This window comes from Balearica regulorum, chromosome 3, assembly GCF_011004875.1.
Source record: "Balearica regulorum gibbericeps isolate bBalReg1 chromosome 3, bBalReg1.pri, whole genome shotgun sequence".
Classification (NCBI taxonomy): domain Eukaryota; kingdom Metazoa; phylum Chordata; class Aves; order Gruiformes; family Gruidae; genus Balearica; species Balearica regulorum.
This window is the reverse complement of record NC_046186.1, coordinates 70,642,766-70,659,645: the sequence shown is the minus strand read 5'-3', so window position 1 is coordinate 70,659,645 and position 16,880 is coordinate 70,642,766. Positions and strand designations below refer to the sequence as shown.

Genomic DNA, 16,880 nt, shown 5'->3' with positions numbered 1-16,880 from the left:
GGTTTCCACAAAACACAAAAGGGCTATTTTAAAAGGAACTGATCTTAATGTTTGGTATGATCTTTTATACGTTTGTATACCTAGAACAGAACCTGTGCACAACACTTCTTAAAGAAGAATAAATGAATTTTCAATCTAAATGGATAATACAGTCACACAAATATCTCATATCTGATTCACTGCCAACTCTGTCCACTGATAAAAAAAGTATTCTCTTATTTACATTTTTTCCAGTCAATTAATTTAGCAAGGTCAATATTAGAATAACCATGGGTGCAGAAAGGGCTTTAAAATAGGCACTTAAATGGCTTGTGTTGTCAAGAAAGTCAGTTGTCATACTATGATTCCAAGCAGTTACTTCTATGACAAAAAATTTCCTTTAAATTTGCAAAGTGATAAGTTCATGAATGTTTCCTTAAGTACTGAAGAAAATAGTTCTTGCTCTTGTAAAAATAATCCACTTTCCTATTTTTTTAAATCGCCTTTCTTTTCTTTAGAAAAGAGTATTCTCACATTGCAAGAAGACCCCCTACTGTCGCTGTTTGATAAAAAAAAAAAAAATCTTAAATAGATCAACTATGTTCTTAAACATTATCACAGAATTGCAGAATCACAGAATGGTTGAGGTTGAAAGGGACCTCTGGAGGTCGTCTGGTCCAAACCTCCTGTGCAAGCAGGGGCATCTAGAGACAGTTGTCCAAAACCATGTCCAGATTGACTTTGAATACCTCCAAGGATGGAGGAACCAACTTGTCCCAGTGCTCAGTCACCCTAACAGTGAAAAAACATTTCCTGATGTTCAGAGGGAACATCCTGTCTTCCAGTTTGTGCCCCTCTGTGCTGTGACTGGGCACCACCGAGAAGAGCCTGGCTCTGTCCTCTCTGCACCCTCCCTGCAGGTATTTATACACATTGATAAGACACCCCCCCCCCCCCCCCCGCCCCGAGCCTTCTCTTCTCCAGGCTGAACAGTCCCAGCTCTCTCAGCCTCTCCTCATCAAAGAGGTGCTACAGCCCCTTCATGATCCTTGTGGTCCTTTGTTAGACTCTCCAACATGTCCAGGTCTCTTGTACTGAAGAGCTCAGAGCTGGACACAGTGCTCCAAGTGTGTCCCCTCCAGCTGGCAACCTCCCTTGAGCTGCTGGCAACACTATCAATTTGGATGTGCTATTGTGATAGCCTTACTTAACCTGGTGATATAAATGATCCTTTGCCTAATTTTCACCAACACGTATGTAATTAAGAATTTGGGCTAAAAGATGTGAAAGCATTTGATGAAAAAAAACCTCCATAAGATATTTGATTACAAAACATTTGATTGAGGGTTGTTTTTTTTTTTTAATTTTCCCTTCAAACTCTATAAATACGGAATGCAGTACTTAAAGTCTATATATTTTTTAACTGGATTATTGGATTTTCAGCACTAGAATCTCCCCATAAGTATCATGTAATATAAATGACACTCTTATTTTGCCAAGGATTATCTGGGTATTTTGTTTCATTTAGGTATCCTGCAGTTGACAGAATCAACTGCATTAACTCCTGTCTTCTTCCCCCTCCCCTCCAGAGCTGTGTAAACTAAGGTCCCAACATTTGTTGCAATTTCTATATCATAGTCTGCAAAAACTATCATTATGATTTTCTTGAGAACAGATCAAATATTTAAAAATGCAAGTTCTGAGTATGAGAAATCTGATTATCTGTTGACAGATTCTCCCTGAAACGTTGTAAGTAAAGCAGCCAAGTGCTAAATAAGCTTCTCCTTGATATATAACAGAATTACAAAATTTTATAGTAATAAAAGACGAAACTGTGCCAAAAGTTTAGCCATTTGAGAGCTTATATCTCTTCAGTCCCAAACAGATGAAAGCATTGTGCTGGTTTTTTCTGTGCATTTCACTGCTTCAGGGCCTGTGACTACTTGGGGTCCTGGACTTTTTGTGCATTACTTACTGGCCTGGAACCCTCCAGATCTCTTTCCCATCAACCTATCACATGCCATGCGGTTATCATCTTGTACCACGACCAGAGGCAAGGGAATTGGAAGTTATGGTGGACAGGAGTAAGGAGTGAGGTGTAGAATGGACATAGGTGCCTGACAGAGATGAGAATTTCTCCAGAGGCGGATTAGCATAATTTGTGTGAGAAAAAATTTGAGGGCCCCATCGCTATTCTCCACTGGAGAAGTGGAGTTGGTCTCAAACTGACAGGCATGTCATCAGGGGTCTGAGAAGGAATATAGTTCTTCCTCAAGAAATGAAGAATGATAACATTAGAAATTTAGTACAATGTCAAACTCTTACCTTCTTCTAAAAACCTGGGAGTTACTGATTTCTGCAGTGTGACATGCAGGGTTCTACCAAAATTCACCTAGATTGCTCCTGGAATATCTTAGCGATATCTAGGAAGAAGTGGTCTTCAGCTAAGCATGTCAAACTGATGAATTTGTGCTATTTCACTTCCAAGTAAATCACTGGGAACTCCGGAGGCAACTCGGTAGTTTCCTTTCACAGTTTATGTGCTATTGTCTCTGTGGGTATAGCCAGAGGCAGAGCGTGGAGTGGCCGAGTCTCACATTCTCCTGCATCGTCTCTACAGAAAGCTCAGGAGAAGGTGGTGAGGCTGTTCCTCAAAATCCAACCCCAGCACAGGCAGCAGACCTGGCTGAGGCTGTTGGCAGCAGAAACTGCATTGTGTGCCATGGCATGGAGACAACAGAACTGCCTTAGCCTGCCACAGGCCACAGCATGAGGCTTCAGCAGCCCCCTTGCTCAGCGGGATGCATGTATCACACCAATGCTGCGGCAAGGAAAATGAAAAATTGCAGTGCTCAAGCACTGGAATCGGACAGCAAAGCTACAGGTGCCTTAGCCACACATAGCCACAAGGAAGGCAATTCACTCCTTTCAAAGCTCTTCCATAGCTCTGCAGGGAATGCAAAGAAACACAGATAAAAAGTGCTTCCTCTTTCTCTCTTGTTGGGGCTGAGCAGATTGTCTCAGCAGCATTTCCTGTGTTTGCCATGAAGAAAGCAAATGATCAGGATTAGGAAGTGAGTCATGATCACTTGGCATCACTGAGTATAGCCATTCTAGTGCAAAGCCAATGCACTAGAGCATACGCAAAACAAAAACCAAGAAAAAAACATGACTCAAAACAATTCCTTAGAGCAAATAGTCAAAAATCACTGTGCAATAAAAAGAAACCTGTGTCAAAATTGTAACTGTCTCCTGAGCCTAAAGGCCCGAAGACTATATATATACACCTAAATAATGTCATGGACTATTCCTGTTCTTATCCAGAAATCCAGTGTGATAGAAACAGAAGTGACACATTGCTTCAGCTAACAAGTCATTGCAATCTCATCGGTGTTATGCCTGAAAAACTCTTAGGGAACTTCAGGATCCATTGGTTTGCTACTATCTACAATAACTGTTTGTGGTTTTTGGCGCCTACTGCTGAAAATAGGAAAGTCTCTGCAGGATCATCATTCTATGTTCTTCATCTACTAGTAAACATCTGCAACACTGGTTCCTGAATTCTCAGCTAATCTTTCCCAGTTTTATATTGAGCTTGCTTTTCACTTGAACAGCTCATCAAAAGGAAACGTAATAAACTAGAAGAAAGCTATAAAATGTTTTTACAAAGCCCCTCTCATGATAAACAGATTCGTACGGTTAAACAAGACAAACTTACATCATTCTCCTGCACATCAGTCACTGTATGATGACGATCAGGATAGTACTTCAAAAACTGGGCTACATAGGTCATGACAGACTTTTCGTCTGGCTTGTCAACATCCACATCTAGACAAGTATAGAACACAGTAAATTAATTTTTAGCTGAATGGCACAAAATGCTGCTTAAATGTCTAAACGCTATGAATTAGCACATGTGATTTATTTAACCCATGCAAGTAGTTCAAACTTTTTTCAGCTGTGCGTTAGGTACCTTCTGGATCAAGGAGCCTTGGAATTCCCAGTTCTGCTTCTGCAAGTGTGAAGGCTTCTTCCAGGTTTTCTTTATTTGATCTTCCCCTCACTTTCTCCATGTCCACTAAATCTGGGCGGATGGCATGAATAACGGAATGGAATGCAACACCACTCCTCCAACTTTGTCCAAAATCTTTGATTTCAATTCCAACTTGCCTAAAGAATACAAAAGAAAAAAAAAAAAAAGAGTGACTTGCAGCAACATCAGGACTAGATGAAATAGAGGAGACTGGATGCTCCACCCAGTGGCTACCCACGTTAAACCTAAACCACTTCTTCCTGCAATGCTAATCAGGTTGATGACAGCTCCATCCATCCACTGCATAAATTAATTTCTGCCTATGAAGATCCAAGTTTCTTTTGTCATATACATACTATATTTGTCTCCAGTGGGCTTCCTAGCAGCAATAAGCCAATGGTATTTTAAACAAATGAAGTGAACCACGGTTCTCAAGGTTCTTGTACGACACACAGAGTCTGTGGATGTATGCAGCTTCATTCACTATTCTCTCCCTCATTATAAAGAACTTTATATTTCCCTCCATTATAACTACTGCAGTTCAGTTAGGTACACCAGTATCATATACCAAAAAAAAAAAAAAAAAGAAAAAAAAAGAAAAAAAAGGAAAAAAAAGAAAGTCTACATTAATCTGTTATCTTTTAAAATGAAAGCATGACCAGTGACATCACTGCTGTTCAGGTGAAAATGTAACACACAAATTTCTTTATATTCTTACCAAAAACATGAGTGATACTATAATTTCATACACCCAGAACACTTACGCATCTACTAAAAAATAAACACAAATGATCAAGAAATAGCAATATACAATGAGAAAGTAATCCGAACTGAATCATACTTCTGACTGCTTTTTTTAGAAAGTAATTCTGAAAGGTATGGTGGTCCACAGACTGCAAGACTATTTTTTTACTTTCTCTGAGCATGCAAACTTTCTTTGAATACACACTTAGGACACTAAGGTAGCCTTGCCATTAGGAGGTTCACAGCAACAGTAACTCTGAATGAAGGCTCCATTCAACGCTCCCTGATCACATTAAAGTCCATTCAACCCTTTCACTGACTTTCATGAGCTAGCCCTTGCAAATTACAGTGTGAAGCAGGGCTAGGCAAAGTGTACCATCCTCCCTCTAGGCTTCTTTCAACACATTTCACCTCTCTTCCAAATAACGTCGACAATTTAATTTATGAACCTCTTTGATTGTTTGTATTTTGTTTCTTTACATGTCTGGAAATTGCAGCTGACCACTTTCAGTTGCCTGTCTCTTACTGACAACAGTGCAATAGGAAGAATGTCAAATTAGACTGTACTGCACTATAAATTACTGTATTCTATTTATTGGGGGACTGGAGAAAGTCTGTATCTTTACAATTATATTTCTTTCCTGAGGCACCACTCCATAACTGGCCATTTCCCCTCCACATTTTGCATAATTGATCTTTTCAAATAGCAGTCGTTCCTTAATTTGAACAAATAAATCCATTTTATTCTTTTACATCTTTAATTTTTATTTTCTTATTGTGGAAGCCATCAAACTACTATTGTATCTTTGATCTAAGCCTTTCTGGAAGCAGAACAAATGTGGGATAATTATACCAGTTAACAAGAGATAGCAAGAAATAACTCCAAAATAACTTGGATGGAAATGAAATGAAAATTCAGGGCAATTTTTGTAGTAATATGTATGTCCCTTGCATCAAAAAACTGCAGAAGGATATTCGTAGTTTTTCATCACCTGCCTTTCAACAGCAAGTGCCAGAATTTACTGCTCCTAAAAGCTCTGTCACTGAGAAGTCGGTGTGGGACTTGCATTGTCACATTGAGTGTTTTGGCAGCAGGACTAATACATTGTCATTCAGACATCTAATTCCCCTTTCAGTTCCTCATTCTGCCAAAGATAATCCCATTCAGAAACTATAAAATAAGATTGCTTGTAAAATTAATGCAAATCGTCATTTACTACTTGCTTGTTGTATGGTAACATTTAGCAGCCTCAGCTGCTAAAGAGAAAAGAAATATGATCACAGGGATCATATGTGCTAAACAAATAGAGAGCAAAAGGACAATCCCTGACCGAGCGAGTTTAGAATCTGAAGAAAAAAGTTTGCGCTTAAGATATACATTGAGTTCATTTGAAGGTTACTTACTTTGCTGCTGTGTACTGTATCCATTTTAACAGAGCCTTCCTGGCACTTCCTTGGACCTTGGTTACCACCTTCCGTTTGCTTGGAGGACTCGCAGTTTCTGAACTGACAACACTCTCCACAGAAGAAGCGCTGCTAGACAAGGACTGCAGCTGTGGGAGGTTGCTGGTAAGCTCTTCAATCTATGGGGAAAAATGTTAGTGGACTGTTTGTAGATAATCTTCTTAATTCTCACCAGTTTCTTAAATAATTTCCTAATACAGCTGACAAAATAAAGTCGGGCAGAAGCTGTGATTAGTATGCTGTGTTTTATTTAACTATACATTAAAGTAGCTTCAAAAATGCTAATGTATTTGCCGAGATGATGGTCCTAATTTCAGAAGTACAAGACATCTAGCAATAATTGACTTTCTTGACACTCTACAGCTAGAATAATATGCAAGTGTATCATGTTATCTATTATGACATTGAAATAGGAGCTGATGGCTTACATTTAGCTTGAATTCAAATTATAAAATAATCCACTAATTTCAGAGGAGGTTCATTCAATTAAAGCATGGAAGTGACCTCAATGATCTCATCTGGATAGTTCTTTATTTACCACTGTACTGTTTTTGGCACAAATTCAATCGCAGTTTTGCTTAGAGGTACCTTGTGAAAAAATAGTGAATGTACTGCAGGCAAAGTGCATCAGTAGTGCTTGCTGAGGGCTGAGGATGTATGAGTTATTTGCATCATGCCTTTCATCAAATGAAAATCATTAACTTGACTGTTTTAAGAACATTAGGCTGACTAATAATTTGGTTCTTTAACATGAAAAAATTATATCCAGAGGACATTGCAGGATTGTCTATGCTATCTACTTAAAAAAATAAGATTTGTCACATCACAGAGTGAGCCTGCCACAATGGGAGCCACAGCTCTCATGCGTTTCTGCTTTCATTCCTGTTAAAATGATGTACCTGCTTGTGACAACTGAAGAAAAACTCAAAAAATGACCTAAGAAAAACTGATGCAGAGAACTCAGTAACTCTGAGGAGTATAATTTTTCCCGTTCATCTCAATGAGCTATAAATTAAAATAAAAATGTTAACATCATTCTGGCTAACTTTTCTTCTGAGAAGGAGACCTGAACCATTGAGGCATCACACTGGTTGGTGCTTAGGAGAACAGCATCCCTGAGACACAAAAGCTACATTACAAGAGAGCCAAAGCCAAAGAATTCCATGAAGAAGAGCAATAAAATCAGTTATTTTTTTTAGTTGTTGAGCAGTGACTCATTTTGTTAACTCATATGGACAGGATTTAGAAAACCATTTTTCCCTCCCACCTAACTTCAACAGAATGCAGATGATTTCTCCTCTACAAATTCAAACCTCTCTCAATCCACACCATTCACAGCTAAATTTTGTCCTTGCAAATATCTGCATCTCCCAGCGAAATCAGCACATTTACATGTATTGTTTGCAACTAATTACTGTCCTACATCAAGTGTACAGGAATCAGACATTCAGCACAATCACCACTGAGGTTGCTAATGGTGCTTGTAGCAAGAATCCACAATTCTATTCTTTTCTCTTCTTGCTCTGTTGTATTCTTCAGAGAAAGTGGAAGAATAGGTTCCAGTGATGAAAAAACTCCATTCTAGGCCCAGACCAATCTATTCCAAAGTATCTAATTTTACCCAATGTGAAGCACCCCTACCATCAACTGTTGCTTTATTCAGGATCAGATCTTCGGCTAATTATAAAGTGACTTAGCTATGGTGAAAGACTGGAACTACACCAGTCCATATAAAATGATGATCTGAACCATTATTTGAGCAAGCTACACTGAAGTATAACAAAATGTAGTACCTGAAAATATAAGATTATTGTCCACACCAAGCCAAGCACAATAGAAGGCCTGCCATCAGCAATATCAGTTGAGTTTATGTTGACAAGCTTAATCTATATAGGAATGAAAACATGTGTTATTAACACACACAAAGAATGATAACAATTATGAAACACATCTCAAATAATTTTTACATTTTAATGCATTTTGCAATCAAATAACAAGTTTCTTAATTTGAAAAAATCATTGAATGGTGAAATTTCACTTTTTAGACAAGCATGGCTATAGGTAATGAAAGATTTTTAAGACCATTGCATGTTATTATTTGTAGGAAAAAAAAAAATTAATTTCAAGCAGAAAGAACAATAAAAAAATACATAGAACCATTGTACAAACCGGAGATCCTCTGTATATGGACTAGCATGAAAAGCAAAGGGAAAAAGATGATACAAACATAAGTTTTAAATGATTTAGGTAAATACATTCATTTAATTTTATAATGCAAAGAAACCACATTTTTGGCACATCTTACAACATGATATATAAGGAAAACAAATTAAGCATTCCATAACAGATTTTAAATTATGCAGGGTTTTCTTGCTATAGTCCTAATAGATTTGGAATGGAAGCAGAAAAATGAGTTTAAGAATAAACAAGAAAAGGAAAAGGCGGGGGGGGGGGGGGGGGGGGGGGGGGAGGGGAGAAGCATAAAAGAAAGGTAAGGGGAAAAAGAATGCCACAGTTCTCCAGCAGAAAGCCTTTTATTGTAAAGGATATTATCACCACTGATTAAGGCTCACTTGCAAGACAAATCTGATGATAGTTCTTTTAAAATAAGAAAAGAGTTGGAAAAAATGAATTGTCCAAGGTCACATGAAGTTTTTCAACAGAAATGGGAACAGATTCCATGACTCTTAATTCCCAAATGCTAATCTATAGTCTGAATAAAGTATCCCCCTAAAATAAGCTCATAAGAGAAAAGGCAGTAAAGGAGGGGGTAAAGAGTATATCATAAAGAAATCAACAGGTAGATAATGCTCAAAGTAATTGAATAAAACAGATAGCACTGGAAAATTAGAAAATATGTTAATACTTATTTCCTCAGCAAAAGTAAGAGTCTGCCATCAATCATGATATAAATATGAAGAACTTCTAAAGTGTTCATGCACTGCAAGCTTGTTCATGGACAGAGGTTATGGAAAAACCTTGGAGAATATGTTAAAAAAAAGCAGAGAATGACTTTAGGTGACCTCATTTGTCTCCCCAAAACAGAGAAAAGACTGCAGTTCTCTGAATCAGCAGCTGGAAACCCACTAGATATTGTCAAGAGCAAACAAAAAAACGTTGTTCAGGGCTGTGAAGCTCTTTTCAGAATTAAATCTCCACAGGCTGCTTTGGAAGAGGCAGAGGAGAAATCCCCACACGTTATGTTTCCAATCCTTTCCATCAAGGAATCTGACAAAACTTCGAGAAAACTGACATTGTTTGCTTTTCTACCAGACAATAAGGAAAAATTTCTTTTATCTACCTGAACAAAAATATACCAAGAGTCTCATTCTCTCAGCTGGACCAATTCCAACAAAAACTTTTCTTTTTCTAGAAAGTGAGGTTTTTCTTATATGTATTACAGATGAAAAGATTTACAGGGACTTAGCTAAAGCTTCTGATTAGGCTACTGTTCATAGATGCATAGCCTATCTAGTCTAATTATTGTGTTACCTTTATCTTATACTCCATTAAAATGCATGTAAAACTACAAAATAAACTTTTCAGAACTACAAAAAAAAAAAAAAGTTTGTTTCAGAATGATATCTGTTAATTGCCAGCTGGAGTATATATTTTGCAGTATAACAGGAGTAGTTGCAAGAGTCTGTTTGGACAGTGAAAATAGGAGGTTGACTAAATGTGTAATAAACTTTATTTAATGGAGCCCATGGAGGAAGGAGACCCTGTCTGCAGCCCCCAAACTGCTGCGTACAGCCACCCGTCCCCGTTCACTTTTGAGTACAGACCAGGGACTGCACTCAGCTGCTGAAGAGGCATTTACTGTCTGAACAACATCCCCACCTCCTCTGGGAGAAAAGGGTGACAGACTGGATAGATGCATCCTTCCGGCTGGATTCAACCTGGAGACCACCCGCTAATGCACACCAATCTACCTGACACACTGCATATTTCCAACTCCCTCTAGAAGAAATTCTGGCATATTGATACAAACTACATACAAAAATAACTAAGACAAGTCCAGACAAAAATACTCAAGATAGCAGAAGCAAAACCACGGAGCTCCATTTCTGGCAATCCATCTTGATCTTCAGCAGGGTCAGTTATCTAGCTGCACTGCTATATTATTTCTGGGATCTAAACTGAGTCACTCAAAGTTCAGGTCACCGGCCACGCTGGGGAAGCATGGGTGTTTGGCTCTTCACCCCAGCCTTGTCTTAGGTTAGAGAGGCCTCACCAGAAAGCAGCTTTCTTTGTATCTAAGCCTACATAAAATAGTGAAATTGTGAGCTAAAGCTGAATTTTGCTTGGGGAATATATTTGTCTTTGCCTAGGTGGTACATTTCTCAATTAAAAAAAGTTCTCATATATTTCCTTCTACAGACATCTGTTAAGATTGTTTCTTATGTAACAGAAATACTAGGTCAAGATGCCATAGCATTTAAGAGAGGGAAAGAATGCAAAAACCCAGAAACTCCTGGTGTACAGCATTGTGTAGACATAAAATTCATCAGGTGTTGCATCTGTGTTGAGAAAAATTGAACTAAAATGCAGAAATTAGAAGAACAAAATATCTGCAATCTAATTAAAAACAGACGCAATCATTACAGAGAGAAAGTCAGGGAAAAAGGTAGAAGCAGATTTTATTTGATATTCATACATAGATCACATTGAAGTTTTAGGTTTTCTGTCTTTGTTAAATTTATAAAATATTTTATTTTATTTATAAAATGGCCACATAACTGACTTTACCAGAATCAATCCAGGAATTAGTCTGAAGTCCTACCAAGCTAGTAAGAGGTCACACTGTTCTAAATTTTCATGTCTGTACTTCCAGGGAGTAGAATTTTTCATGTACAACCTAGTGAAGTCCATAAATCTACTCTTTTAATTCCAAATTAATGCCTCTACTGAACTGAAGATCATTGTTCTTTGCTGAGAACAGCAACTGGAAAGTAGGGAATATGACGAGCTGAAGAGCACATTAAAAAAAAAAAAAAAAAAAAAAAAAGGAGCTCATCCAAGGTGATTCTAAATAAAAAAAAAATTAAAAAGTTTTACCCTATAAATTGCTACATATTAGCGTTGAATCTTGTCATTTTTACTTTACGGCAGCTTTTAGGCACTGCATAGAAACTGAGGACTGCATACATAGGTCAAATTTTGGAGAAAAAGAACAAGTAGGTGGATACAAATCATACATTTAAGAAAAGAAAGGGGGAAAAAAAAAAGAAAGCAAGAAAAACCAGGACTAAGTGCTACCAAACCTACCCGTCTTCCTTCTAGAAACTTCAGAGCTGTGCCAATGTTGGCAACCCAGTGAATTCTCTTCAGCTGACGTCCCTGCTCACAAGGCTTAAAGAGAAAGAACAGCGTAAACTCCTATTAGATTTATGCCAATTTGCTACAAAAAATGAAGTTCTAGTTTATTATAAATGCCTATGTACATACCGTAGTCTGATTTATATGTAAAAACATTCCTCGGAACAGTTAAATTGTATCTTTGCATATACTAACAAGGAGGATTGACAGATATAGAGAATATAAATGTGATACTTCTATTATAAAAAAGTTATATAAGTCTTAATAACCTCAGGATGCAAGCTGTTGGCTTCAGCCCATAAACTTCATCAAATCAGAAAACTATTTTTCTTATATAAATTAAACTACTCCTGTTTTTACACACACACACACACAAACACACACACACATATATATTTGAGAACATTCTTTCAGTAAAATATTTTTGCCTGCAAAGGAGAAGTCAAGGTGGTTGTTATTTTTAGAAATCAGTCTGCAGTTAAGGCATTTTACCTAGAGGATTTTTATCCATTCTGTCTAATAACTTATTGGCAATAAAAATCCCACCTATCATAAAACCTCATTGAACAATAAATTTTGCTGAACTTTAGACTTGTAGGCTAAAAAAATACAGAATTCTTTGAATTAAATCAAGAACATATCCTAGGTTTCTAATACTCTACAGTGGAATTAAATTCCCCACTGAAACTTATTTTCTAATGCAAATATACAGCTACTATCATTTAAATTCATGTTCATAAAGTTACAAATGGATTTTACAAAGCGCTACTATAGATTCTGAAATTCCTCTTGCAGTTACTACAGAATATCATATTCTGGTATACATAAACTTTAAATTAACCAGAAATTATTCTCATTCTGCAATATCTCTTGTCATTCACTAAATAATATCGGCAGGATACAATCCAGTGAATTTCATTTTAACAGGGGCTGTCATTAAAATTATTTTCCTGTTTTGCCACAAGAGGGAGACTTTCTGTCTTAGAGGAACAGAAACAGAAATAGGTACTTTTCAACAGAGCAGAAACACACTTTTCCCATCTTACAGTAAAATCACTCTTGCAGTCTGAATTACTAATTTGGGGTATCACCTGCAATCAAAACAGAGGTGAAATATGAAAAAGAGGTAAAAGCGTGGCACTTGCAAATTGCCTGCGTGTGAGGGAACAGGTAACCTCTGAACCCTAGAGCAAGTCGAATGACTGTTGATCTGCTCCTTCGGATGCTGCCACCCGATCTGCGAGCGGGATTGGAAAATGGGAGAGCCCTTGGCCTAAAACCCGTTCGTTTTTCTCCCACATCATGTGCACAGAAGCGGCCTGACTCCCAAGAGGCAGCCCATTTGCCATGCACACACCATGGCCTCTGTACACAAGTTGGCTGTGAAAAAGCCATTTGGCATCATTTAAGGTTCTTTACACTAGCAGAGCAGCTGCCAAGGTAAATGAGTATAAGATCCTGTGAAATTTGAGGGGTTTATTTGTTTTTTTTTTTTCAGAGGGAAAGTCATAAATTTAACAAAAAAAGACTGTCTTAATTTCTTCAAGATGTATAGAAATAGCTTGCAGTTTAGACCCTGTTTGTGTCATAGTAGTAACACCCAGATTAACTGCAAAGACTAATAAAAATAAGCAACTTTATGAATTACTAAGACAAGATTAATAGAAAATGCATAAAAATCAAGAATGTCAGCCTGTAATAATCTTTCTTTTTGTTGTTTTGTAACCAGATAGCCCACTCTGTAAATAAACTTATCTTGCTATGTAGCAGTCAGGGGTTTTAACGGCATTCAAATACAGAAACATACTATAAAATTATATCCTAGAGAAGTTATGCAACTATCTTGTATATTCAGACAGAAGGAAGTTCTTACCAGCTTCTGCCCTGAAAGAACCTCCAAAAGGGCAATTAGCATCACCCCATCTTTGATATCTTCAAACAGATCATTCACCACCATGGGAGGATTGCGCTGAAAAGGGAGAAGACTTCAGATGTTATAAAGGCTCACCAGCATTACATCCTACCTCACTTCCTTTCCACAGAAGCACAAAGAGTGGTTGGTACCCTTCTTTAAGTTTTATAATGTTTATTATCGATGTATCATTTAACCATTGCTTTGCCACCATATTGTGTAACTATTTAACATTTCTGGCGCAGGACTGTAACACTGGATGCTTCCTGCCGGTAATGACACAATGGTGAAACCTGCTCCCTAAAACAAGCAAAGAAACACACCGAGGACTGCCTATGAGTCTGTAAAATACACACAACTTTTGGATGTACTATTACAGGCGCATTTCAGTCCATCAGCATCTTTTGCCTAGTGTTAAGTACATCACAGAAATTTCACACTCTCAGTCTAAGCAATACAAGGAGCTATAGGAAGGAAAGATCCCTAAAGCGGTGGAGCTGGTTGAGCAATGCTACTACTTTGTCACAGCTGACAGTTGTTACACCGAGTTGCTGAATTTTCTCTCCTCTCCTCCAGGCCTTGCAGGCTTCCAGTGCTGTTAGCACTATGTCAGCTTCTACTTAAGACAAATTGCTTAGCATATGTCTTTACAGTCACAAACACAACAATGATAATACTGAAAAATATGTAAACAGATGATGCTTTAGGAATTCTGAATAACAAGGTCTCATCATTAAACTCCATCTTAAATTCATCCCAGTTTGTGGAACTATGGCTCTCAGCTTGTCAGTACTTTAATGATCACAAAATGTCTCTTAGGAACAAAAACTTTAAACTTGGTCCAGCTGAAATAAATAAAATAAACACCCTCTAGCTTCCATGAGCTTGTGAGCATTCATATACCTGCTAATTAACGTAATGCTAATATTCATACTTGCTAATTCACTAAAATGACAATCAGACTACAAATTTCTTGAAATTACTTTAATAATTTACTTTCAGTATACTTTGGAAAAAAAAGATGCTTGTACAATAACTTGTTCTATTACTTCTGTTCTGTAGACACATAGATTTGCAAAGATGAACCTAACAAAGGAAACACTGCTCTTGAAAAATGTAAAAACACTATAACAAACTGGGAGAACGCAAAGGTTTCTAGTTCCCAAAATCAAAACATCCTGCCTTCATTGTTCAGCTTGGATGAACTAATATTTCAATGAGACATAATTTTGGTACAAAGTGGAAAAAGAACTCTGCTGAAAGCAGACTTCATCTGAGATTTGACGTGCTCTAATAGCCACAATAATAAAAGAGTCTATTTTCCTGCGTATATAAAATAAAGCAGCATTACAACTCATTACAAGGGTATATTTAATCATAGTTCTTTTTTATTTCGTAGCACTGAAATAGATAATGGATCATGTTCTTCCTTAATACAACACCAAGAAATCAATGGAGCAAACAGGTCATTGGAGATTAATTTGTCCCAGTCTTGCATCACAGGCAGTTGACGTAAATGTAATTAATTTTCCTCACCTTCTATGTCATCATTTCCTCTTTGAAGTTCAGAGCAGCTTTGGTTTTCTCAGTATTACTGCACGATATAATACTGAAGAATTTTGTGCTAAAATAATTCAACAATAAAGACAAGAGGATTATAGCAGCTGCTATCCTAATCCAACAGGAGGTGAAGGCCTAAAAAATCTCACCACCTATCTAAATGGCCCAAGTGGTGAGGTTTGTCTCTTGAAATTTCACTCTACAGTAATGAAGAGAGACAAGTTCTTATAGAGGGCAATTTATGATACATTTAGATCGAAGAGTAAGTGAGACTTAACGGTGCCCCGTAGCCCTGGTGCCCATAACGTTCCTGTCAGACAACCTGCTTGAGCACAGCACAGCTCCCTTCCAGCTTGAGCAGTTCAGCACCCTTACTCTCAAATCAGGATACAGGCCAGAATTTGCCTCATCACAACATGAAGTCAAAAGTCATCCGGAATTCATATGCAAACCGAGTCTGGGAAGCAGCTCTGGTTTCCACAGTGCATAGCTTCACACTATAGATAAAACCTCTGATCGCCCATGTCAAGCTCCTGCTCTGAACCACCCTTCACTGGTCACTTCCCACTGACAGAAGTTACAAAAACTGGATTTGCACCCTAACTGAGGCATGGTACTAAGGTAAGGCAGCGAAAGTATCCCTGAAGACATCATCTGAGTAAATGAGCACCTTCAGTACTTTCCTTTCGACATGAATGGAACATTGGTTTGGGGAATACTAGGGGAAGTATGAAAAAGCCTTGAATAAGATGAGAAGCAGCAAAGAAACCATCAAATGACTTACACCAAAGTTAATAAGACCAGCTGCTCCGGGTGTGAGAATCTGAACAACTGTGCATAAATCAGCAGGCTGACATGTACTTTTTGTTGCTGGAAGGCTGCGTAATTACAAGCACTGCCAGTGTTTAGCAGCACGTACCATGTACCTTAACACCAATAAAACAAGAGCAGAAGGCAGGTACAACAGCTGTGTCACAAGATCTCCTGTAAGAGACTCCTCTGATATGGAAAAATAGTTAATTATACAGACTGCCAAAAGCATTCTTCATAATACGCTTTATAATATAATATTTTTCACTACTCTGAAGATGTTAACACTTAATTACAAGTAGGTAAGACCATCATTGTGTTTCAAAAAAATTTTTTTTTTTTTTACTACTCCAGGCACATAGCATAGAATTTACCCTATTATTAGACTCCAGGCTCTCTCAGAAGTATGGAGTGAGTTATATTTTTAGTGGCATACATAGAAGAATAGATTCTGCTTTTACAGAAGGATTCCATAGATACCAATCTTACTCCCCATGACGACACATTTCAGGAAGATATACGTGCACTAGCTGATACTGAGAAGTTCATACGCCCTTATTTATTGTATACGGATCATGGCACAGGATGGCTCAAGCTATTTGACTGTTTTTCCAGGCAGATCCTCTACTGAGATTAATGCAACACCTTCTGTTGGAATGGATAAATACCTACTCCTTGGCTGCATATATAATGTCAAATGAAATGAAAGAAGAAAGTGAAGCTATACACTGCTTACTTACTAGCCTCCAGAGAAGAAAGGGGTTTTTTTAAAGCTGTATTCATTTAAAATCTATTGAATATTTTTTATTCTAGATACTCAACAGGACTTACCATCTATTCATTTAGTTGCCTTATTGCACTGCCAAAATACTAACTGTAAATCAGTAAAAGCAGGGAAAGAAAAGTAACTTAAAATTTTGTAATCTTGAAAATGTTGAATGCACTCCAGATTTTGGATTTTTGCACGTCAATGTATAGCTCTAGCAATGCAATCAACTGCAATGATCCTAATACACTGTACTCTGAATGTTAGAAAGCTTACACAAAGAATTTAATGAA

At 37.5% G+C, this 16,880-nt stretch overlaps 1 protein-coding gene across 1 annotated transcript in view; it reads right to left on the bottom strand.

The window, feature by feature from the left end:
• The window catches only part of SYNE1 (spectrin repeat containing nuclear envelope protein 1), a 308,461-nt gene that overhangs the window by 231,812 nt on the left and 59,769 nt on the right, over positions 1-16,880 (bottom strand). The window contains exons 4-9 of the mRNA XM_075748397.1: positions 13,413-13,508; positions 11,489-11,572; positions 8,014-8,106; positions 6,161-6,339; positions 3,953-4,149; positions 3,698-3,807 (exon numbers count right to left, since the gene is read on the bottom strand). Coding sequence (XP_075604512.1) covers positions 3,698-3,807; positions 3,953-4,149; positions 6,161-6,339; positions 8,014-8,106; positions 11,489-11,572; positions 13,413-13,508 — 759 coding nt within the window. The remainder of the gene's footprint in view (positions 1-3,697; positions 3,808-3,952; positions 4,150-6,160; positions 6,340-8,013; positions 8,107-11,488; positions 11,573-13,412; positions 13,509-16,880) is intronic.